This window comes from Ips typographus, linkage group LG9 (genome assembly GCF_016097725.1).
Source record: "Ips typographus isolate SLU linkage group LG9, UJ_Ityp_2.0, whole genome shotgun sequence".
NCBI lineage: Eukaryota > Metazoa > Arthropoda > Insecta > Coleoptera > Curculionidae > Ips > Ips typographus.
In genome coordinates, this window is record NC_138430.1 from 2,193,873 (window position 1) to 2,219,824 (window position 25,952).

A 25,952-nucleotide genomic window follows, 5' to 3' on the forward strand; every position below is an offset into this window, starting at 1 on the left:
AAATAGTACTATACAATCACGTGACAACTGTCACTAACGTCAAAACTATCAAACCATGCTCAAAAGTTGCAAAAATCAGAATTTAGAAACGTTTTTCTGCAGTATTTGATATAAAACGTGTTTCTGCGAATTGTGACAGTTATTTTGATAATTATCACGTGACGTCTATCTAAAAAGTGATCTAAAATCACGTGACAATTGTCACTAACGTCAAAACTGTCAAACCATGCTCAAAAGTTGCAAAAATCAGAATTTAAAAACGTTTCCCTGCAGTATTTGATATAAAACGTGTTTCTGAGAATTATGACAGTTATTTTGATAATTAACACGTGACGTTTGTCTAAATAGTGATCTACAATCACGTGACAACTGTCATTAACGTCAAAACTATCAAATCATGCTCAAAAGTTGCAAAAATCAGGGTTTAGAAACGTTTTCTTGCAGTATTTGATATAAAACGTGTTTCTGCGAATTGTGACAGTTATTTTGATAATTATCACGTGACGTCTATCTAAATAGTGATCTACAATCACGTGACAACTGTCACCAACGTCAAAACTGTCAAACCATGCTCAAAAGTTGCAAAAATCAGAATTTAAAAACGTTTTCCTGCAGTATTTGATATAAAACGTGTTTCTGAAAATTATGACAGTTATTTTGACAATTGTCATGTGACGTCTAGCTAAATAGTAATATACAATCACGTGACAACTGTCACTAACGTCAAAACTATCAAACCATGCTCAAAAGTTGCAAAAATCAGGGTTTAGAAACGTTTTCTTGCAATATTTGATATAAAACGTGTTTCTGAGAATTATGACAGTTATTTTGACAATTACCACGTGACTTCTAGCTAAATAGTGATCTACAATCACGTGACAACTGTCACTAACGTCAAAACTATCAAACCATGCTCAAAAGTTGCAAAAATCAGAATTTAGAAACGTTTTCCTGCAGTATTTGATATAAAACGTGTTTTCGAGAATTATAACAGTTATTTCGATAATTATCACGTGACGTCTATCTAAATAGTGATTTACAATCACGTGACAACTGTCACTAACATCAAAACTGTCAAACCATGCTCAAAAGTTGCAAAAATCAGAATTTAGAAACGTTTTCCTGCAGTATTTGATAGAAAACGTGCTTTCGAGAATTATAACAGTTATTTTGATAATTATCACGTGACGTCTATCTAACTGGTGATTTACAATCACGTGACAACTGTCACTAACGTCAAAACTGTCAAACCATGCTCAAAAGTTGCAAAAATCAGGATTTAAAAACGTTTTCTTGTAGTATTTGATATAAAACGTGTTTCTGAGAATTATGACAGTTATTTTGATAATTATCATGTGACGTCTAGCTAAATAGTAATATACAATCACGTGACAACTGTCACCAACGTCAAAACTGTCAAACCATGCTCAAAAGTTGAAAAACTCAGGATTCAGAAACGTTTTCTTGCAATATTTGATATAAAATGTGTTTCTGAGAATTATGACAGCTATTTTGACAACTATCAGGTGACGTCTAGCTAAATAGTGATCTACAATCACGTGACAACTGTCACTAACGTCAAAACTGTCAAACCATGCTCAAAAGTTGCAAAAAATCAGGATTTAAAAACGTTTTCTTGCAGTATTTGATATAAAACGTGTTTCTGAAAATTATGACAGCTATTTTGACAATTATCATGTGACGTCTAACTAAATAGTAATATACAATCACGTGACAACTGTCACTAACGTCAAAACTGTCAAACCATGCTCAAAAGTTGCAAAAAATCAGGATTTAAAAACGTTTTCTTGCAGTATTTGATATAAAACGTGTTATTAAACGTCAGATTTATGTTATTCTGCCAATTGTCACGTGACCGTCTAACTAAATAGTGTTTTACAATCACGTGACAACTGTCGCTAGATAATCCACATATTAGCATTCGTCAAGTTAGACAATATCTCAATGAAGTAGCACTTTCCAACAGATGGATTGAAAGGCGTGGATCAATTGAATGGCCACCAAATCTCTTGATCTGAATCTTTGGAATTTTTTTTGTGGAGCCATCTCAAAAATTTTGTTTATTAAACTAAACCTGAATCAATTGACGACTTAAAAATTAGAATTAGAAGACATTGTGCTAACATTAGTCAAGAAACCATAATTAGGGTCCAGGGTTTGGGAAGAAGGGTTTCAGTTTGAACATTTAATTAACTAAATAATTATTGTTTTTTGTTATTATAAAACACTATCTTCAATAAAACTGGTTATATTCAATTGTTTATTTTCTCGAAAACAGCTGAATATCGACATAGGATATGCTACATGAAAAATACCCAGAACTTTACGTAGAATCGACGATTGCAATAAAAAATCATCTCATTTCAAAATGTCAACTCGAAGGTCATGTCTCAATTTTGAGACACCCTGTATATTTAATTTTTTTCGTTTAAAAATAATAATTTTTCTGAAAGATAATTCTCTGAATTGCAATCGAATTTATTCCATACTTTTTTGACACGCTGTATAGAAAATATCAGATCATTTGGAGACGCTCCACTTTTAGGCAAAAATCACGCAATAGGAACCTTCTGCAAACATTTTGAAGAAAGTTTCTGAATTTATAGCACTTTCAAGGTACACACAGGTAATATGAACGTATTGCAGTAACTTAGCGTAACGTATCGTAAGTTAGTGAGCGCAGTAAATACCATCAAAGTCACCAACCTACTTTTCACTATCACCTTCAAATGAGACAAACTATGCATAACATTACTCTCCGCATGAACACTCCTACAACGAATTCCTTTCTACTTTGGTAACATTCAACACATATTTACAACAAATGACACTGCAATAATCCAACGTAAGCTCCAAGGGCAATTTGCAGTACCCAATCCACTATATAAAACCGAACCCTACAACCGGAAATAGGGAAAACGAAGCGAGTACTGAAAAACAAAACAACCGCACGAGTTAACAGAATATAACTAACATTGGAGACTTTCGAATAAAACTATTGTGTGGTGCGCGAACGTGGTACTACGGTGGTACTCGTCTAGAGGTGTGTACCCAAGCGATGCGATGTCAGACTGGAATAGTAATTTTGTAATTATTCTTGAAAAGAAAACATATTCCATTGTTTCGATTTTGATCAACGGTAATATTTACTGTGCCGAAAATTTCAATATTGTGACAGGGGTGTACTGAGGAAAAATTAAAATATAACCGTAGAAAGAGAGTGAACATTAGTTATTTGCGCAACTAGGGTGGAAAGTGCAATTTTTGCTCCCGCGAACCATTCAAAGTTCAAGGGTGGAAAAAGCAGTTTACTCCAGAGTTGCGCATCTAATTTTTTCTACGACCAATGTTATGTTTGGCTGAAAAAGAAGGTGTTGATACTATGGTTCGTTTTTTTTCCCGTGGCGTTTACGTCATCAAGTGCACCGCCATATTGAAATTTACGCACGTCGTTTATTACAATCTATCCATCCAAAAGCGGTGTCAAAGTTTGAACTGCTAGAAACACAGTTTGGAAGGACAGTCAGGGACAAAACGGCCTGTAAAACCTACTTGGAAGGAGAAAATGGCTGTTTTAAGAACATTTTGGAAATCCTCATTAAATTTCCTATCCAATAACCGGAAAACCACTACAAAATTTAGTACAGTCAGGAAGAAAAGCGGTGTCAAAGTTTCAACTTCCAGAAATACAGTTTGGAAGGACAGTCAGGGACAAAACGGCCTGTAAAACCTACTTGGAGTGAGAAAATTACAGATTTAAGCATATTTTTGAAATTACCATTAAATTTCCTATCCAATAACCTAAAAACCACTACAAAATTTGGTACAGTCAGGAAGAAAAGCGGTGTCAAAGTTTCAATTGCCAGAAACACAGTTTGCAAGGACAGTCAGGGACAAAACGACCTGTAAAACCTACTTGGAGGGAGAAAATTACAGATTTAAGAATATTTTTGAAATTCCCATAAAATTTCCTATCCAATAACCTGAAAACCAGTACAAAATTTGGTACAGTCAGGGAGAAAAGCGGTGTCAAAGTTTCAACTGCCAGAAATACAGTTTGGAAGGACAGTCAGGGACAAAACGGCCTGTAAAACCCACTTGGAGGGAGAAAATTACTGTTTTAAGCACATTTTGGAAATCCTCATTAAATTTCCTATCCAATAACCAGAAAACCACTACAAAATTTGGTACAGTCAGGAAGAAAAGCGGTGTCAAAGTTTCAATTGCCAGAAACACAGTTTGGAAGGACAGTCAGGGACAAAACCGCCTGTAAAACCTACTTGGAGTGAGAAAATTACAGATTTAAGCATATTTTTGAAATTACGATTAAATTTCCTATCCAATAACCTGAAAACCACTACAAAATTTAGTACAGTCAGGAAAAAAAGCAGTGTCAAAGTTTCAACTGCCAAACATACAATTTGGAAGGACAGTCAGGGACAAAACGGCCTGTAAAACCCACTTAGAAGGAGAAAATGACTGTTTGAAGCACATTTTGGAAATCCTCATTAAATTTCCTATCCAATAACCTGAAAACCACTACAAAATTTAGTACAGTCAGGAAGAAAAGCGGTGTCAAAGTTTCAACTGCCAAAAACACAATTTGGAAGGACAGTCAGGGACAAAACGGCCTGTAAAACCTACTTGGGGAGAAAATGATTGTTTTAAGCACATTTTGGAAATCCTCATTAAATTTCCTATACAATAACCTGAAAACCACTACAAAATTTGGTACAGTCAGGAGGAAAAGCGGTGTCAAAGTTTCAACTGCCAGAAATACAGTTTGGAAGGACAGTCAGGGACAAAACGGCCTGTAAAACCCACTTGTAGGGAGAAAATTACTGTTTTAAGCACATTTTGGAAATCCTCATTAAATTTCCTATCCAATAACCAGAAAACCACTACAAAATTTGGTACAGTCAGGAAGAAAAGCGGTGTCAAAGTTTCAATTGCCAGAAACACAGTTTGGAAGGACAGTCAGGGACAAAACCGCCTGTAAAACCTACTTGGAGTGAGAAAATTACAGATTTAAGCATATTTTTGAAATTACGATTAAATTTCCTATCCAATAACCTGAAAACCACTACAAAATTTAGTACAGTCAGGAAAAAAAGCAGTGTCAAAGTTTCAACTGCCAAACATACAATTTGGAAGGACAGTCAGGGACAAAACGGCCTGTAAAACCCACTTAGAAGGAGAAAATGACTGTTTGAAGCACATTTTGGAAATCCTCATTAAATTTCCTATCCAATAACCTGAAAACCACTACAAAATTTAGTACAGTCAGGAAGAAAAGCGGTGTCAAAGTTTCAACTTCCAGAAATACAGTTTGGAAGGACAGTCAGGGACAAAACGGCCTGTAAAACCTACTTGGAGTGAGAAAATTACAGATTTAAGCATATTTTTGAAATTACCATTAAATTTCCTATCCAATAACCTAAAAACCACTACAAAATTTGGTACAGTCAGGAAGAAAAGCGGTGTCAAAGTTTCAATTGCCAGAAACACAGTTTGCAAGGACAGTCAGGGACAAAACGACCTGTAAAACCTACTTGGAGGGAGAAAATTACAGATTTAAGAATATTTTTGAAATTCCCATAAAATTTCCTATCCAATAACCTGAAAACCAGTACAAAATTTGGTACAGTCAGGGAGAAAAGCGGTGTCAAAGTTTCAACTGCCAGAAATACAGTTTGGAAGGACAGTCAGGGACAAAACGGCCTGTAAAACCCACTTGGAGGGAGAAAATTACTGTTTTAAGCACATTTTGGAAATCCTCATTAAATTTCCTATCCAATAACCAGAAAACCACTACAAAATTTGGTACAGTCAGGAAGAAAAGCGGTGTCAAAGTTTCAATTGCCAGAAACACAGTTTGGAAGGACAGTCAGGGACAAAACCGCCTGTAAAACCTACTTGGAGTGAGAAAATTACAGATTTAAGCATATTTTTGAAATTACGATTAAATTTCCTATCCAATAACCTGAAAACCACTACAAAATTTAGTACAGTCAGGAAAAAAAGCAGTGTCAAAGTTTCAACTGCCAAACATACAATTTGGAAGGACAGTCAGGGACAAAACGGCCTGTAAAACCCACTTAGAAGGAGAAAATGACTGTTTGAAGCACATTTTGGAAATCCTCATTAAATTTCCTATCCAATAACCTGAAAACCACTACAAAATTTAGTACAGTCAGGAAGAAAAGCGGTGTCAAAGTTTCAACTGCCAAAAACACAATTTGGAAGGACAGTCAGGGACAAAACGGCCTGTAAAACCTACTTGGGGAGAAAATGATTGTTTTAAGCACATTTTGGAAATCCTCATTAAATTTCCTATACAATAACCTGAAAACCACTACAAAATTTGGTACAGTCAGGAGGAAAAGCGGTGTCAAAGTTTCAACTGCCAGAAATACAGTTTGGAAGGACAGTCAGGGACAAAACGGCCTGTAAAACCCACTTGTAGGGAGAAAATTACTGTTTTAAGCACATTTTGGAAATCCTCATTAAATTTCCTATCCAATAACCAGAAAACCACTACAAAATTTGGTACAGTCAGGAAGAAAAGCGGTGTCAAAGTTTCAATTGCCAGAAACACAGTTTGGAAGGACAGTCAGGGACAAAACCGCCTGTAAAACCTACTTGGAGTGAGAAAATTACAGATTTAAGCATATTTTTGAAATTACCATTAAATTTCCTATCCAATAACCTGAAAACCACTACAAAATTTAGTACAGTCAGGAAAAAAAGCAGTGTCAAAGTTTCAACTGCCAAACATACAATTTGGAAGGACAGTCAGGGACAAAACGGCCTGTAAAACCCACTTAGAAGGAGAAAATGACTGTTTGAAGCACATTTTGGAAATCCTCATTAAATTTCCTATCCAATAACCTGAAAACCACTACAAAATTTAGTACAGTCAGGAAGAAAAGCGGTGTCAAAATTTCAACTTTCAGAAATACAGTTTGGAAGGACAGTCAGGGACAAAACGGCCTGTAAAACCTACTTGGAGTGAGAAAATTACAGATTTAAGCATATTTTTGAAATTACCATTAAATTTCCTATCCAATAACCTGAAAACCACTACAAAATTTGGTACAGTCAGGAAGAAAAGCGGTGTCAAAGTTTCAACTGCCAGAAATACAATTTGGACGGACAGTCAGGGACAAAACGGCCTGTAAAACCCACTTGGAAGAAGAAAATGACTGTTTTAAGCACATTTTGGAAATCCTCATTAAATTTCCTATCCAATAACCTGAAAACCACTACAAAATTTAGTAGTCAGGAAGAAAAGCGGTGTCAAAGTTTCAACTTCCAGAAATACAGTTCGGAAGGACAGTCAGGGACAAAACGGCCTGTAAAACCCACTTAGAGGGAGAAAATGACTGTTTGAAGCACATTTTGAAAATCTTAATTAAATTTCCTATCCAATAACCTGAAAACCAGTACAAATTTTTGTACAGTCAGGGAGAAAAGCTGTGCTTAACTTAAACTGTAATTCCACAAGGAGGAGAATAATAAAAACATTTATTTGGTATTTTATAGTTTCAGGTCATCGGTGAGTGAGTTTTGACAGTTATGACAGCTGTGACGTGACGTGAAAGAAGTATAAGTGTTCCTTAAGGTCAAATTTGGCTCCATTAAGCTTATTGGGCATTTTATACTGTCAGACCACTAGTGAGTCGGTTTTGACAGTTATGACAGCTTTCACGTGACGCAAGCAAAGTACTACAGACAGTGTGGTTCCTCCAAGAAACACATCTACTTGTCATTTTATAATTTCCAAACAGTTTAGTAGCCTGAATTGTTGCTTTTGATGTGCTTTTTCTTCATCATACTCTGAAATTCTCTAGTCATTTTCTCAAAAGTCTCATTCGTTTTCAAGCTCCATGGAGCGAGCAGGGCGTTTTTGACGTCAAGATGACGTAATTTAGCAAAAGCATAAAACGAATGCGGCCAAAAAATTAATTTCTGAACATTTTCCATCTCTAGTAATCCCACTAATACTGACTTACTGACATTACAATGGTTGGAACGCAATTATTTTTGATAACATCAAATTGCTAACGGCGACGCGGAAACGGAAGAAGTTGATTTAAACTGTTAAAAAAAAATTCATTACGGATCTGATACATCATCAACATACTATACATGGTACAAACATGCTTGTACATTTTAAGGTCATTTTAAACTGGAGATTGACATGCACACGAATTTCGTACCAATTTTGAATTAAACATTAGTTTACAGATGCAACCAGTATGGGAATGTGCCAAACCGTTGATTTTAGGCCCTGAAACATGTTAGTACAAAAGCTTTCAGGTATAAAGGATAAGACTTCTAAGAAACGAATGTTAAGGCAGCTTTCATATACAAAAAAGAGCTCTTTTGATAGGAAGTAAACTTCTCTGAACATTGTCTTTTTTATAGATTTACTGGACTTTTGTGAATGAAACCTTTACATAATTGTAGAATTTCTTTGCAAACGTATACAATCTAGGGAATAACCTAAGAAGAATAAAGGTAAAGGTGTTGCTCAGATCAGTCGTACTTCCTGTATATTATTATTAAACAAGGTGAAAATAAATAACTCCAAAAATTGGAATGGTTATTTGACTGGCATTATCAGGGTTTTTACTTATAAAAATAGGGTTGTACACTAATAGTGGAATATATTCCCATAATCTTAGAAATCACTCAGTTTTTGTTTGAATTTGTCAGTTAATTTGGTAAATGATTTTTTCTCTGTCTAAGTTGGGTTTTTACCCTTTTTATATGTTATTGCAGGACTGATGATGCAATAGAGAGAAACAGGTGTAGTCAGTTCCATAAAATTGTTATTTACTTGAGTGAATAATTTGAGTTGCGTGTAAAATATTGTTGGCGTCGCTTAAATTGGAATAAATCTGATAAAGCTCATATAATAGTTAAATACGTGTACATTACATCATTAACATGGGTGAGGCTTTAACCTTTTTAACCTGACACACTTATAACTGTTCTAGGAGTTAAAATTGCTATTTTCCTTAAAATTAACACAACAACTAAGAGTTACTTAACCAAACTTTAGTAAATTACTGATTAGAGAAAACATTTTGTGATATCCTAAATTTTGTTTAATACAGCTAGTTGTTAACTGATAAGTAATCGATTTATTTTTTAATCTAATCTAACCATCTGTCTTCACTCTGTTATTACTTATTTGAAAGTATTTCGTTCATTCTGGAAAATATCTTCTTAATCCGCCGGAGGTTGGCGATCCAATTGGCAATCATTATTCTGGAGCACTTCGTAGCACCTCTGAAGATGTCAATTGAGGTACATCCAAACCATCTTCTTAAGTCTTTCAGCCAGGAGTTTTGTCTTCTTCCTACTGATCTTTTTCCTTATATTTTTCCTTCAATTATCAGTCTCAAGAGTTCAATTCAAATTTCTGGAAAATATATCTCCACGTAAAAACGTAAAAACCAAAAAAAGTACATTCCAAAATTTCAATCAATGTCAAAGAAATCAAATAAAGCCTCCTGGAGTCATCTCTTCAATGTTACATGACTTTATATCTATTTCTTCCTTATCTTCTGACTCATTGCTTCATCACTTTCCAGAGTAAGAACTTGTTTTTGTTTTCTTAACTTCAGTTTTGTTTAGGGAATCGTCTTCTGTATTTTCTTGTTATGTTGTTTTTTTTCTTCAGCTTCTTTTAACCGTTTTAAGACACATGGTGTTTGCCATAAGTCCTATGCTTTAGGCGAACCTTTGATGCAGCTGTTCAGGTGTTTTAAAAAACAATGTTTCCAACTCTCCATAGCAGGTAGAGGTTGATGGCACTGCTTTGCTATCTCTACTCTGTCAGTGTCTTTTCGAGTGCCAATTGTAGATTCTGGTAATAGTGGCAATAACACATGTTTATTTGAAACTGATGGGACACTTTCATTTACATCTTCAACATACGGTACTTCAGGATCTAACATTTCACTAGATTTAGTGGTAGATGCATCTTGTCTTTGTGACACATCCGGATTTTCTGGCACAACCTCAGACATTTCCTCAGTTTCAGTGTTCAAAGTCAAATCTATTGTTAAGTTGATGATTTTAACTCATATTCAGCTAGATCTTCCACACTAAAGTCATGTCTTGGGAATTTTGTAGAGTCAACAGGAAAGATTCCTGTATAGTCTTGAATCCTGATATTATATTTTCAGGTTTCATTGCATTTGGCCATGTTACACCAAGCAATTCCGAAAATTCCCCTTTTGTTAGTTGACCAGTTCCCTATCCCATTTTTTTCTTTCCATGGGTGTAAAGTTGCTTTTCCCAATAAGTCTTTACAAGACTAAATACACATTTGTCCAAAGGCTGTCACTTATCAGTCAAATGACATCATATGGCTAGCATGGTCATTGAATATACCTAAGTATTGCAGTCTAACATCTTTTCTATTTGAACTATTTGAACATAAGGAATAAAACCTCCATTCAAGGAGGAAGCAGGATAGGCTTTTTCAGATATCCATCTTGGTTGAACAGCGGCACCTTTAAAAACAATGAGGGGGGGCAAAATGGAACCATCCGCTGGGATGCTAGTTAATGCGGTGGTGTTTTCTCTGCCACTTCCCCCGGAGATTCGATCTAAAGCTGATCTATTTTTCCCAATAGCTCGAATCCGACTGGAATCACTTGAAAAGTGTTGTAAAAGCTGTAAATAATCCTTACAAAGCTTCTGAAGATGCTCTGGTGTTTTGACAGAAAATCTTGGATGGCGCTTTAAAAAAAACCATAATTCCAATCATCCCTGGGCTTATTGTCTTTGAGAGTCCGCAAATTTGTGTCCTTCAGATACGCTTTTACAAGTAATTGTAGATCTTCTTTGTCACAGGGATACCCAACTCTAGCCCTCTCAATAAGACATTTTTCAAACACATCCTCAATTTCAGGTGAAATTGCCTTTTTCCTTCCTCTTTCGCGACAATCAATAGGTGTTTTTCTTTTCCAAGTTAGTCTTCGACAGATTACAGATGCAGGAACATCTTCTACAGCCCTGATGACATCTTCCTGTTGGTGTGACGGTCCAGCTGTTTTTTTTTAATATAATTTCTTGGCATCTACAAACATTTAAAAAATAAAATATAAGTAATAGGAACAATGATATGTTATTAAATTAATGTTTACCTTTTTCCTAGTAGATTACAAAAATAATTAGTTATATAAAGATAACACACATTTGGTACAGAAAACTTTAGAACAATTACTTACCGTGATTGTGATGTTATATCTTCACAACTTTGTCACTTTCCATTTAAAATTTCATTTATTTGGCGACTATTTTAAACAGGAAAATAACATCGTTTACTGACTGACTGGACCTATAAAATTTGTTTTTTTTTTTTTAAATCAAGCTAAGTAGAGCGTTGAGATGAACTTGTTGATTAAATACTTTTAGTTTGGAAATCTTCCTACATAATTCAGAACAATACAAAATCTTTGGTCAGTCAAGGACGCAATTGACCAAACAGCTTTCCTATCGATATTAATGGCGCTGTTTTGTGTTTTTTTTGTATTATTTGTCGTCCTGTAGCAAGAAGTCGACTTTCGCTTTGCAACTGGTTTTTCTATGTTTCGGAGAGACCCATAAAATACGTGACTAATTCTACCGTATCGATTTTTAAATGGTAAATAGAGTAATTGAAAATATTTCGTAACGCAAATAAATCGATTTTCGATGGTCTTGTTGAAGAGGGATTTACACAATTTTTGATGGTCAAAGTTGTTTATAGTGGGCCAACAAGTTTTCGTAGGTAAAATCTACAAAAACCTTATGCAATCGCTGCTGGAAACTAAATGAAATTGACACTTTACTGTTTTATCGACAAACAAAATAATTTTATTAACAATGCAGGAACTTTGTTTGCAACGCTTGCAAAAACTGCAAATATTGAAAGCGTTGTAAAAGTATGAAATTAAGTACTTTTGCAAATAGCAGGAAAAACTAAGTGGACATAAACAACGCAAAGTCTATAATAACAGTTACTTCTCAAATAAAACAGAAGCAAGAAAGGATTTGTTAAATTGTTACCGATGTGTTTTTCCGATTTTTAATTAAAGTAATAATAACTACTGAGAAAATAAGTATTAAAAATGCTATGACATAGCAAAACACCGCCAAAACAGTGCACCGCCCCCCTGGAATTTTTGACAAGCACCTTCTAGGCTTTCTAGTATCTCTAGAAACTGTAAAATGTCAAATAATCGCATGCCTTTGACCACTAGAAAGCCTAGAAGGTCCTGCACACATACGTTGGATTGAGTCTGTGTCCGTGTAAGCCCAATTCAATGATTTGTTCATTAGTTTTTTGCACTGCCTACTATACTAGAAAGCCTAGAGGGTGCTTGTCAAAAATTCCAATATGGCGGGAATAGTGGTGACAGTTTGTATTGTGGAAATTGAGTTTTTTGAGGATTAGATGAATTTTTACGGTTTAAAATCAAGACTTGAGGTTATTTGCCTAAGTTATTTTGGTTTGCTGCCGTTCATAAGTTTTTCAAGCCACATTGTAACAGCAATTCAGGAAAAAGCGCAACCCTGTCAATTTTTTACCGGATCTAACTCAACAGTGGTTGAACACTTTGAAGTGAAATCATTTTACTCCAACACTATACTCAATGGTAAGTGCAAGTGTTTCTAGTACACTAAACTTCTTAGGTACTTGTTACATGCACAGGTATGTGGGTTTCATTTTAAAGCATCCTTCATTGTGAGAGTAACAAACATAATTTTGAATTAATGTTCTTGGTAATAACATAAGAACCATTTACCAATTTTGCTTACCCAGTATCAAGGATTTACAGATTTTCTTGTATTGAACAGTGTTTAAACTAGTTTGCTGTGTGTTGTACTTTCCAGAACAAATGTTCTCACCAATTTGTTTAGCCTGGACTTGATTGTGTATAAAAAGCTCTATCTATACATATCATGAACCTTTCTTTGATTTTTCACTCACAACTTGCAATCAACTACACAAAATAATTAAAAAAAAAACATATTACTACTGCATATGTTTGTGTATAAAACAACATTACACCAAATTACCAAGGCGATCTACCCACTGAAATAAGCATTTTCCTCATCATTCACTTGAATTCTCCTAAAATTCCTTTTAACTAAAACTCAGAAAACCACTCCAAACAAAATATGCTTTTTTGATAAGTCAAGTTTACACTGATTACTGAGAATTCTGTCAGTTGCCATGACAACTAAACAAAAACTCTACCTCTGATTGGATGAAAATCTAAACCCGAAATGTACAGTTAAGTAATCTTGAAAATCAATATACCCAGGCCAGTAAAGACAGCTATACAAGTACTTAGGTAATGTCTGGGGTAATATAAATAAACACTCAAATAAACAATAATGACATTACAGCTCAAGTATGATAATAATGTGTGCTATTACCCTTACTTTTTCCTTAGCAAGCATACAATCGACCAAGATATAAAATAATCTGAATTTAAGGTTGTTGATTCACTACCTATGATTTGAATTTTTCTATTTTTTAAGGGTACAATAGTAGCAGCACTGGGTACAATAACTAATATATGAACAAATAGTTAAGTGGTTGAGCACACACTTCACTATAAGGTATAATATCTAAATTTAGTATTTAGTCAATGCTACTTAAAAGCTTTGCATTATGCAGGAATTAATGGATTTAGATGATAGGCTCTTACCTCATTAAAGGCCATATCGGCGATGGTTAGTTCGATGGCCTGTATGTAAAGTTCACCTGTATAAGGAGATCACAACAAACTTCTTGTCTACAGTTTCCAAGAATCTCTCTGATGTCCCTATGCAATGTACCGATTCATCGACAAGACGGTCACTTTATTTACCATCAAATGCGTGGTCGACACTAGTTACGAAATTGTTTAATTAAACTCGAATCATTGCGACTTTCTGCAGGAAAAAAACACAAAAATTAAATTACACTCCAGATTGATCCTAGTTTTGGGTCATAACAATGCAAGCGTACCGTCAGAGAGCTCCATTCGTAGCCGATCAGCACCGATGAAAACAATGCAAAAACAACACGATACACAATTATTAAACACATAAATAATGGAAAAAAAACTTAAAAAGTTACAATATTTTCACTGGACATGGAACCTCATTCAAGTGGCAACCGCCATATTGCTTTCACGTCAAATGACGACAGAACACAAAACGGAGAACACCGAACGAACACGAATGGATACACCGTGTCCCAAAATTTAAGAACTACCGTCAGGGGGCGCAGTATTTTGTAGCTGTAAAATGTAAACAAACATTCCATTAAAAAAAAGAAAACTAAACAGTAAACAGAACATACAACTGAAACAAGACTATTTGGTGAAATTTTCATTCAGTTCCAGTAAAGTGGTTTAACTTGTTGTGTTAAATTAACTTTGAATAATAACAAAAACTAGTAAACAACGATGGCCTACACATGACGTCACGGTAAAGTATACGGGTATTATTTTTGCTTGCTGCTAATAATTAATTTTTAATTCGTTTATTTTGTTAATTTGTTTCAAGTTTAAGAAACAGAATTGAAATTATTTATTACGTTTCTTTATTATTATTTTTGATGTTTACCTCTAGCTGTAGATTTTGAATTTTTTTGTAACTTGTTTAATTTTCGTTTTAGAAAAAAAATACCAAAAATGAATCTTGTAGATATTTGCGCTTATTTTATTAATCGATCAGTATACAGGGTGTCCCAAATTTGAGCAACAAACCTTTGGAATCTACGTCGAATTCTAGGCCTACGTGATATAAAATGTTTGTATCGATATTCAATTGATGTCAGGCTTTTCCACAAAATCGTCCATAACTCGCTTATTTAAAACACCCTGTATAAAACCACCGTTAAGCTAAACAAAGCTAATGAATGGGGCTATCACGTGACGTTCAGCGGGCACGGCTAAGTTGTCCCGTTTAGCCGCTAGAGGGTGTTAAAGCTGACTCTCGTTTTTTGCAGTTTTTGCTCAATATCTCAGGTACGTTTCAGGTTAGAGGTCCGAAATTGTTACCACAAATGCACCTCGATGGGATGCAACTTTTACCTTCTATACACCTTTTTGGTACCATGCACCGTTTGACCTTGAAAAATTAAAAACTAGAATTGTCAAGAATTTTCACCTTCTGATTTTTTTCAGAAAATTTTTTATTTTCAACATTAACCTCAACTGCTTAAATACCTTAAATACCGAATTATTTTTGAATTTTCAGATTTTCCAATTTTTCCGGAAAATTACCGAAAATTTTCCGGAAATTTTACATCCCTTGGTTTTCTAGCTGCCTGAAAGGCTAGTGACATCTATGAACTAGTCACGTGAACTAGTTAAAACGTATGAATGATTGTGAATGACAAAAGATCGCGATTTTCTATACTGCAATATAACTAATGTTGCGTTAACGTCGTGTAGATGGCACCACCTTAAGTTGTCACAAAAACACCAAGAAGGCTTTGTGTCTCTAAATAGTCAAAAAAACACAAAATAAAAGTTATGCAAGCAGTTTTAATGTCTCTAGAGTGTCAAATGGCAGCCAGAATACTTCTCGCTGTCTACGAATAGTCAAAAATGCTGTCTAAAAATTTCCTGAGGTGTTTGAGTTGTCAAAACAAGTTCTGGAAGCATTTTTGACGTCTCTAAAGTATCAAAGTAAAGACAGAAGGCTTTTTGATGTCTTTCAATAGTCAAAAATGGTTTGGGTTGTAAAATGTTTTTTTTGTCCTAAAAAGTGTTGCCTGAAGCCTCTCTAAAAAGTGTTTATTAAACAAAAAATAAGACAAAATTTTTAGTGACTCAAAACAGAAGTTTCCAAAGTGTCAAATTGATGACAAACAGTTTATTTTTGTCTTTGATAGTCAAAAATGCTGTATAAAGACTGTGGATTGTCAAAGCATTAAATTTTTGATATCTCTAAAGTGTCAAATAAGAGTCTCTCTCTGTGGCTTTAGGTAGCCGATATTGTTTTTTGATAGTCAAAACAATATCTGGAAGCATTTTTAATATTATCGAAGTGTCTAATTGATGTCAGAATGTTTCTAGATGTCTTTGAATAGTCAAAAATGCTGTAAAAAGCCTTAGCATTGTGAAAACAAAACCTTGAATCATGATGAATGTATCCACAAATAAGTATCAGATTGAAGACAAATAGCTTTCTCGATGTCTTTGATAGTCAAAAACACTGTTTGAATTCTTTATATTGTCAAAATAACGACAAGAATCATTTTGACGTCTCTAAAGTGTCAAATTGAATTTAGAATGCTTTTCGATGGCGTCAAAGTCAAGCTTCACAAACTTTCAAAGTGATTGCTTTAACCTAAAATAATTCAGTTATTTGAACAGTTACGACAAAAGGTCACTGAAGGTAAAATGTAGTGCAGACCAAAGGCTTTTCAACGGTGTTTTCAAAAAAGGTCATTGGTGTGATAGTTTGTCCGCTAGAGGGCGTCAAAGTCAAGCTTCACAAATTTTCAAAGTGATTGCTTTAACCTAAAATAATTCATTTAATTGAACAGTTACGACAAAAGGTCACTAAAGGTAAAATATAGTGTAGACCAAAGGCTTTTCAACGGTGTATTTAAAAAAGGTCATTGGTGTGATAGTTTGGCCGCTAGAGGGCGTCAAAAATCAAGCTCTACAGACTTTGTGGTGATTTAACCACTTTGGATTTTACCTAAGACAATTCAGTTATTTCAACAATTTCGACAAAAGGTCACTGAAGGTAAAATGTAGTGCAGGCTAAAGGCTTTTCAACGGTGTATTAAAAAAATTGTCATTGGTGTGATAGTTTGTCCGCTAGAGGGCCTCAAAGTCAAGCTTCACAAATTTTCAAAGTGATTTAACCACTTTTGTTTTAACCTAAAACAACTCCGTCATTTGAACAGTTACGACAAAAGGTCACTGAAGGTAAAATGTAGTGCAGACCAAAGGCTTTTCAACGGTGTTTTCAAAAAAGGTCATTGGTGTGGTTGTTTGTCCGCTAGAGGGCGTCAAATTCAAGCTTCACAAATTTTCAAAATGTTTTAACAACTTTTGTTTTAACCTAAAATAACTCATTTATTTGAACAGTTACGACAAAAGGTCACTGAAAGTAAAATGTAGTGCAGACCAAAGGCTTTTCAACGGTGTATTCAAAAAAGTTCATTGATGTAATAGTTTGGCCGCTAGAGAGCGTCAAAGTCAAGCTTCACAAACTTTCAAAGTGATTTAACCACTTTTGTTTTAACCTAAAATAACTTATTTATTTGAACAGTTACGACAAAAGGTCACTGAAAGTAAAATGTAGTGCAGACCAAAGGCTTTTCAACGGTGTATTCAAAAAAGTTCATTGGTGTAATAGTTTGGCCGCTAGAGAGCGTCAAAGTCAAGCTTCACAAATTTTCAAAATGATTTAACAACTTTTGTTTTAACCTAAAATAACTCAGTTATTTGAACAGCTACGACAAAAGGTCACTGAAGGTAAAATATAGTGCAGACCAAAGGCTTTTCAACGGTGTATTCAAAAAAGTTCATTGGTGTAATAGTTTGGCCGCTAGAGAGCGTCAAAGTCAAGCTTCACAAACTTTCAAAGTGATTTAACCACTTTTGTTTTAACCTAAAATAATTCAGTTATTTGAACAGTTACGACAAAAGGTCACTGAATGTAAAATGTAGTGCAGACTAAAGGCTTTTTAACGGTGTATTCAAAAAATGTCATTGGTGTGGTTGTTTGTCCGCTAGAGGGCGTCAAAATCAAGCTTTACAGACTTAGTGGTGATTTAACCACTTTGGCTTTTACCTAAGACAATTCAGTTATTTCAACAATTTCGACAAAAGCTCACTGAAGATAAAATATAGTGCAGATCAAAGGCTTTTTAACGGTGTATTCAAAAAATGTCATTGGTGTGATAGTTTGTCCGCTAGAGGTCGTCAAAGTTAAGCTTCACAAATTTTTAAAGTGATTTAACCACTTTTGCCTTAACCTCAAATAACTCAGTCATTTGAACAGTTACGACAAAAGGTCACTGAAGGTAAAATATAGTGCAGACCAAAGGCTTTTCAACGGTGTACTGAAAAAAGGTCATTGACAGGAGAAATGACGATAGACCAAATTTTTCATTTTTTGACTACTGTCTCAGTCACATCCTGTAGCAACTTTCAAAAAGATCATTTAGCTCATCAGAAAGAGAAAGAAAATACGTTTTAATCCTGAAAAAAAAAGATTAAAATCAAGTGAATCAATTTGAAAAAAAAAAGACCAAAATTGTTGCTGTCCCATCCTTTTTGACGAGCAGTTTAGAAGGCGCCAGATTTCACCAAGCATACGCTTATCTGTCTCTCTGGCCTATCATACTAAAAACTGATCGGCCAGAAAACAGAAACAGGATTTTCATTCAAAGTGAACGAACGCGTTCCCTTCACACCCGTATAGTTCAGATCTGTTGGAAGAACGTTCGACGCGAATCGCAAAACTCGCAGTTTGTTCGAGTTCCTGACGGTTAACGGTTTACTTGTAGCTTTTTACTATTCTACTCTAGTAATATTGTGTTAATTATCGCGAAACGCTGATAAAATGGTGGCCGGCAAGTCTGAAGATAACGGAGGGTTCAGTGAATTCCAGTTTGAACGATTAAGACCGCAATCGAATTGGGAATCTTTTAAGAAAGCTATTTACGATCCGGAGACTAAAGCTGTATTTAGCAGAACTGGCAAAAGCTGGGGTATGTATAAATAATAAATATTCCGTACTGATCAGCTGAATATTATTAGATAAAGTACGCTAATACGAGTACGTATATTTATCTGGTTGTTCAAATAAAATGCTGATAAAGTTGACATAAAAGCCAATGGAATATTTGCCAAACAACTGCATACGTTCCCAAAAATAAATCAAGTCACATATACAGGGAAGTCTAGTTTTGAGTGACAATAATTCACCATTTGATCAAAAAATAAGTTAAACTGAAGAACGCTTCTTAAGGAAAAAATATCCACATTTTTTTGGTATAACATTCGTCTATTTGCTACGCTCCCTAGATATTATTCAAAAATAACAAAAATGTTCCTGGATTATTGTAAATTTTACTTTAAAAAGATTCAAATCTGGTCATCTGGGAGGATTACGAACGAGACACTGAAAATAGTCAAAAAAGCAGGATTTTTGGAAAACTTCTTACTGGCGTTCAATTTTTTTGACTAAACGTTGAAGACTAGTGATTTACTACTAGCAATAGTCTTAAAATTTGTTTTTTTGGACTGCAATCCATTGTCGAGTGTCTGAAACTGGATTTCAAGCACTAAAAACAGTTTGGAAACCAAGAAAACGATTGCTGCGCATAAAACTAATTTTTTACTACTAAAAATAGTCTAAAAGTGTACTTTTAAGGCTTGAAATTACTTTACTAAGACTAAAGAGAGCCTAAAAGTCTATTTTCAGGACTTTAGTTGGTGTACAACTCACCTTTCTGGACTAAAGCAAGTCTAAAAAAAGTAACTTATCCACACTAGTGTGGTAAAATTATTTTTCCTCACTCATTATGTTTTTCAAAAAAAAAAAAAACATTTAAAACAAAAAATTATAACAGTTTATTTGATTTCTCAATTAAAAATACACTTTTAATCATCTTTGCAAACAGATTGATACTCCTACAAAAAATGTTGTACCTAACACATGCGGAAAGCGTCTTTTCCGCCCTTTAACTGCTTGCAACTGCAGTCTCGTGCGCGAAAGTACCACTTTCCGCACTTGTCAGGTAAATATCAATTTCAAGACTAATATCCTAGCATTTAGTGCCAAAATTTTTTACTTTCACTACTGAAGAGTTTTAAACTCGAGTTTTCACTCTTAAAGCACTAAGAACAATCCAAATTTCTTAGAGAAGCTCTAATTTTTTTGCACTGATGAGTGTAGAAGTCAAATTAATAGTGAAGAAGCTTGAAATGGCATTTTCAATGATATGGACAGTGTACAAACTGGCTTTCAGGCCTGATAAGTCAAAAACTTTGTAAAGATGGTCTTTGGAACTCGATTTTTCAGGCTTAAAGCACTAAAAACAGTTTAGATTTTTAAGAAATGCTCAAATTTTTAACACTGAGGTGTTTAGAGGTTAATTTAATAGTGACAAAGCTTGAAATGGTATTTTTAAGTCCCTGGAGAATGTAAAATTGTTTTTTAAGTCTTCTATGTCAAAAACTTGGTGAAGATTGCCTTGAAACTCGATTTTCCAAGCTGAAAGCAGTTTTAAAGCACTAAAAATAGTCCAGAGTGATAAGAAAATGAAAAGGAAAGTAAAAAAAACTTAAAAAGTTAGTACTGAAGTGAATTTTCAGGAATCTAATATCAATATCCGGTATTTAAGACTATTTTCAAGACTAAAATACTGAAATTTGTCTTCAAATTATGAAAACGTACTTCAAATGCAAATTTTAAGCTTTCAGAGTCACTTTTTGGTGCCTAAGTCAATTTTCAAGGTTTAAATTTGTGAATTTGAAATAAAAAATTCTAGGCAAAGTAGTTTTTCATGCCTACAAGTCAATTTTCAATACTAAAGTTTTTCAAGTTATCTGAAAATAACTATGACGACTGACTACAAACTTCACTGAACTTCATTCTCCCGTAACTTGGCCAAATGGCCAAATACAGGAAAATATCAAAGGACAAAAATTTTAGAAAATTCAATTTTCTACGAAAACCTTAAAGCACTATTTTGCTGTCAAGGGCGTCAGAAGGGAGTTATTTTCCAAAAACTAAGACAAGATCTGTGTGAGTCCCTAAAAAACAATTTCAAACTTCTGTATTTTTTTCCCTTGCGAAAATTCAGAAAAAAAGTAAAATAGTAGCTACTTTGATTTTCTACCAAAACCTTAGAGAGACATTTTGTCCTTAAGAGCCTCAGAATGAAGATATTTGCTTTAGAACATTTAATGGGGTAAAGTGTTCTGAATGTCTACTTACGGAAATTCAATCCACAGTAACTCAGCCACATGATAAAATCCAAGGAAATCTCAAGGGACAAAAATTGTAGAAAATTAAATTTTCTACAAAAACCTAAGAGCGATATTTTGTCCTTAAGAGCCTCAGAATGAAGATATTTGCTTTAGAACATTTAATGGGGGTAAAGTGTTCTGAGTGTCTACTTACGGAAATTCAATCCACAGTAACTCAGCCATATGATAAAATTCAAGGAAATCTCAAGGGACAAAAATTGTAGAAAATTCAATTTTCTATAAAAACCTAAGAGCGATATTTTGTCCTTAAGAGCCTCAGAATGAAGATATTTGCTTTAGAACATTTAATGGGGGTAAAGTGTTCTGAGTGTCTACTTACGGAAATTCAATCCACAGTAACTCAGCCATATGATAAAATTCAAGGAAATCTCAAGGGACAAAAATTGTAGAAAATTCAATTTTCTACAAAAACCTAAGAGCGATATTTTGTCCTTAAGAGCCTCAGAATGAAGATATTTGCTTTAGAACATTTAATGGGCGCAAAGTGTTCTGAGTGTCTACTTACGGAACTTCAATCCACAGTAACTTAGCAACATGATAAAATTCAAGGAAATCTCAAGGGACAAAAATTGTAGAAAATTCAATTTTCTACAAAAACCTAAGAGCGATATTTTGTCCTTAAGAGCCTCAGAATGAAGATATTTGCTTTAGAACATTTAATGGGCGCAAAGTGTTCTGAGTGTCTACTTACGGAACTTCAATCCACAGTAACTTAGCAACATGATAAAATTCAAGGAAATCTCAAGGGACAAAAATTGTAGAAAATTCAATTTTCTACAAAAACCTAAAAGCGATATTTTGTCCTTAAGAGCCTCAGAATGAAGATATTTGCTTTAGAACATTTAATGGGGGTAAAGTGTTCTGAATGTCTACTTACGGAAATTCAATCCACAGTAACTCAGCCACATGATAAAATTCAAGGAAATCTCAAGGGACAAAAATTGTAGAAAATTCAATTTTCTACAAAAACCTAAGAGCGATATTTTGTCCTTAAGAGCCTCAGAATGAAGATATTTGCTTTAGAACATTTAATGGGGGTAAAGTGTTCTGAGTGTCTACTTACGGAAATTCAATCCACAGTAACTCAGCCACATGATAAAATCCAAGGAAATCTCAAGGGACAAAAATTGTAGAAAATTCAATTTTCTACGAAAACCTTAAAGCACTATTTTGCCGTCAAGGGCGTCAGAAGGGAGTTATTTTTCAAAAACTAAGACAAGATCTGTGAATCAATGAAAAACAATTTTTAACTTCTCTATTTTTTTTCATTACCAAAATTCAGAAAAAGTCTAAAGGTAAAATAGTAGTTAGTTTGTTTTTCTACCAAAACTTTAGAGAGACATTTTGTCCTTAAGAGCCTCAGAATGGAGATATTTGCTTTAGAACATTTAATGGGGGTAAAGTGTTCTGAATGTCTACTTACGGAAATTTAATCCCCAATAAATCACCCATATGACAAAATTCAAGGAAATCTCAAGGGACAAAAATTGTAGAAAATTCAATTTTCTACAAAAACCTAAGAGCGATATTTTGTCCTTAAGAGCCTCAGAATGGAGATATTTGCTTTAGAACATTTAATGGGGGTAAGGTGTTCTGAATGTCTACTTACAGAACTTCAATCCCCAGTAACTCAGCAACATGATAAAATTCAAGGAAATCTAAAGGGACAAAAATTGTAGAAAATTCAATTTTCTACAAAAACCTAAGAGCGATATTTTGTCCTTAAGAGCCTCAGAATGAAGATATTTGCTTTAGAACATTTAATGGGGGTAAAGTGTTCTGAATGTCTACTTACAGAACTTCAATCCCCAGTAACTCAGCAACATGACAAAATTCAAGGAAATCTAAAGGGACAAAAATTGTAGATAATTCAATTTTCTACAAAAACCTAAGAGCGATATTTTGTCCTTAAGAGCCTCAGAATGAAGATATTTGCTTTAGAACATTTAATGGGGGTAAAGTGTTCTGAGTGTCTACTTACGGAAATTCAATCCACAGTAACTCAGCCATATGATAAAATTCAAGGAAATCTCAAGGGACAAAAATTGTAGAAAATTCAATTTTCTACAAAAACCTAAAAGCGATATTTTGTCTTTAAGAGCCTTAGAATGAAGATATTTGCTTTAGAACATTTAATGGGGGTAAAGTGTTCTGAATGTCTACTTACGGAACTTCAATCCCCAGTAACTCACATGACAAAATTCAAGAAAATCTCAAGGAACAAAAATTGTAGAAAATTCAATTTTCTACAAAAACCTAAGAACGCTGATATTTTGTCCTTAAGAGCCTCAGAATGAAGATATTTGCTTTAGAACATTTAATGGGGGTAAAGTGTTCTGAATGTCTACTTACGGAAATTCAATCCACAGTAACTCAGCCACATGATAAAATTCAAGGAAATCTCAAGGGAGAAAAATTGAGGAAAATTAAATTTTCTACAAAAACCTAAGAGCAATATTTTGTTCTTAAGAACCTCAGAATGGAGATATTTTCCAAAAACTAAAACAACATCTGTTGAGTCTGTTGAATTGGTTTTAATACTTCTTTTATTGTCAACATAACGATCAGATAACATAGCTTATTAGCAACGTATAACATTAACGTAATGTAAATAAAATGCTTAATAAAGTTGATAAGAGATAATCACGATATTTGCTGTATCTGTGTACAGCATGTGCATGATTAAGCCAAACTAGTCTTTTACTTTTAAAACTAATTTTAACAGTTTAAATTTTCAAAATTTCCAGTAAATTTAAAACTCTAAAGACAAGTCTGTCGAACGAAAAACTGACATTGTGACAATTGCAACAACTGGCAACACTGTAAAGCTAAGTTGAAACTTGTCAACAACAGTCATGTGACTACGAAAATGTCATTTTTGACCCAGAAAAGTCTGTCAATTATAGTTAAACAGTTGGAAATGCTGAAATTGTAAAAGCACGTCACGTGTGATTGTAGGAATTTAAATTTGGAGCTGGCAACACTGTAAAGTTACTGCTAGTTAGTAGTTTTTCGTCCTTTTTTGTTTTTGCCTTTTTAAGTGCACCATTTAAAAATCACCTTTATTTTACAGGGTGTCCCAATAGGGAGTCATATATTTTTAGATCTTAAAGCATTCTTTCTTTTTTCCTTTTTTTTTAAGTTACTTCCTGCAGTTCTTTTTTTCCCATAAAAATTCGTGGAAATATTTGTAAAACACCGTGTATTTACACTGTATGTACTTTTTTGTGGTGGAAAACCAATTTTCCAGGACATCCATCAACCAATCAACTTCTGACATTATAATGTTGATTGCTTAGCTTGACGCCGTTTATTCAATTAATGCAGTGGTTATAGAGTCATAAAAATGATAATTGATTGACTTTTGGCTCAAATATGAATCAAGTCAGCAAATGACATTACTCCAATTGAGCAACACTGCAATTTACGTCCTGGAAATTTTAATCAAATTAACGCACGCCTGTCTGTCTAGACTCGGCTATAATTATTCCTTCCTTGTCGTTATCATTGGCAGATCTGGTACATATTCAATTCATACTTATTTCTACAAAATAAATGGGTTTTTTGTAATTCACGTGAAGCAGAAAAGAACAAGGATGATAACTCCATGGCACGATTACCTTTCTGCATGAAAAGAGGTTCAAAAACCACCTGGTGATGCTAGACTACCCACTAAACCACTTTTTTCCCATCTATTTCATCCACGCTAAACATTTCTTCTTTGTTTGAAATTCATGTTTAATTTACTGTCTTCTTTATCTTTAGTTTAGCAGACATTTTCGGGTTTTCTTCTTTTTTTCCAGAACAATTATTTTTTGTCAGCATGTTTTTAAACCAGAAAATTTAGTTTTTCAAATTCTGCCTCTTGAAAGCCTTCTTTAATTCATTTTCCTAATAATAGATGAATAGTTGAAATTGCAATCTTCATCAGTTCTTATGTTTTCTTACACTGCTTTTCTTTTTTGTTAGTTTCTATTTTTAAAAAAAGTTTGCTGAATAGTATTTCCCATGGATCTTTGCCTTTCTGGTGCAAGATTTTGCAACAATTTAGGTAATAGAATTTTGGACGAGTGATCTTGACGATTTAAACTTACGTCAAACTTAAAAAATGTCAGACTCCAAAACACCTTTTCCATGTGGAAAAGCTTGAAAATTACATCAACAAATCAACTTTGTCAGGAAACTTTTGATTCAGTCATTTTGGCAACATGGAAAAGCTTAAAAAGCTTTCTATTTGTGTGGTTGGAAAAATGTTAACGAACAATGTTGCCAGGTCTACCGTTAAAACGGTATATCTACCGTTTTTGAGGTTTTTCGGTTTATTTGTATATATTTTTGTATATAATCTACCGTTCTTAATAACATTGTCATTCAGCCCACATCTGTGAAACATTTTATATACTTCAAATTGCCAAATCAATATGTTTTATTAGGTAGTGTTTTTTCAGGTTATTAGATAGGAAGTTTAATAGGGATTCCAAAAATGTGCTTAAAACAGTCATTTTTCTACCCCAAGTGGGTTTTACAGACGATTTTGTCCCTGACTGTCCTTTCAAATTGTTTTTCTGGCAGTTCAAACTTTGACACCGTTTTTCTATCTGACGGTACCAAATTTTGTGGTGTTTTTTTCAGGTTATTGGATAGGAAATTTAATGAGAATTCCAAAAATGTGCTTAAAACAGTAATTTTCTTATTTCAAGTCGGTTTTACAGGCGATTTTGTCCCTGACTGTTCTTTCAAACTGTGTTTCTGGCAGTTTAAATTTTGACACCGCGTTTCTCCCTGACTGTGTCAAACTTTTAGTGTTTTTTCGGGTTATTGAATAGAAAATTTAATGAGGATTCCAAAAATGTGCTTGAAACAGTCATTTTTTCACTCCAAGTGGGTTTTACATGACAT

At 34.0% G+C, this 25,952-nt stretch overlaps 2 protein-coding genes and 1 long non-coding RNA gene across 6 annotated transcripts in view; 1 reads left to right on the forward strand and 2 right to left on the reverse strand.

Moving 5' to 3' along the window:
• Positions 1-14,213, reverse strand: part of GckIII (Germinal centre kinase III) — a 74,971-nt gene extending 60,758 nt beyond the window's left edge. Inside the window, exons 1-2 of one of the 4 annotated variants that reach the window (XM_081986167.1) lie at positions 14,048-14,213; positions 13,746-13,971 (exon numbers count right to left, since the gene is read on the reverse strand). In XM_081986167.1, coding sequence (XP_081842293.1) covers positions 13,746-13,760 — 15 coding nt within the window. In that variant the 5' untranslated portion in view covers positions 13,761-13,971; positions 14,048-14,213. Of the gene's footprint in view, positions 1-2,711; positions 2,986-13,745; positions 13,972-14,047 lie in introns of those variants that run through there. The other 3 variants (XM_081986165.1, XM_081986162.1, XM_081986164.1) reach the window with 3 other exon arrangements.
• Positions 14,214-16,913: 2,700 nt separating this feature from the next.
• On the reverse strand, positions 16,914-18,436 carry LOC145733391 (uncharacterized). The gene is made up of 2 exons (XR_014179198.1): positions 18,305-18,436; positions 16,914-18,254 (listed from the first exon to the last, which is right to left on the reverse strand). It is a non-coding gene; the product is annotated as an uncharacterized LOC145733391 (long non-coding RNA).
• Positions 18,437-18,479: 43 nt separating this feature from the next.
• LOC145733384 (sodium/potassium-transporting ATPase subunit beta-1-like) overlaps positions 18,480-25,952 on the forward strand; it is a 35,625-nt gene continuing 28,152 nt past the window's right edge. Inside the window, exon 1 of the mRNA XM_081986172.1 lies at positions 18,480-18,766. Within this exon, the coding sequence (XP_081842298.1) occupies positions 18,619-18,766 (148 nt within the window). The 5' untranslated portion in view covers positions 18,480-18,618. The remainder of the gene's footprint in view (positions 18,767-25,952) is intronic.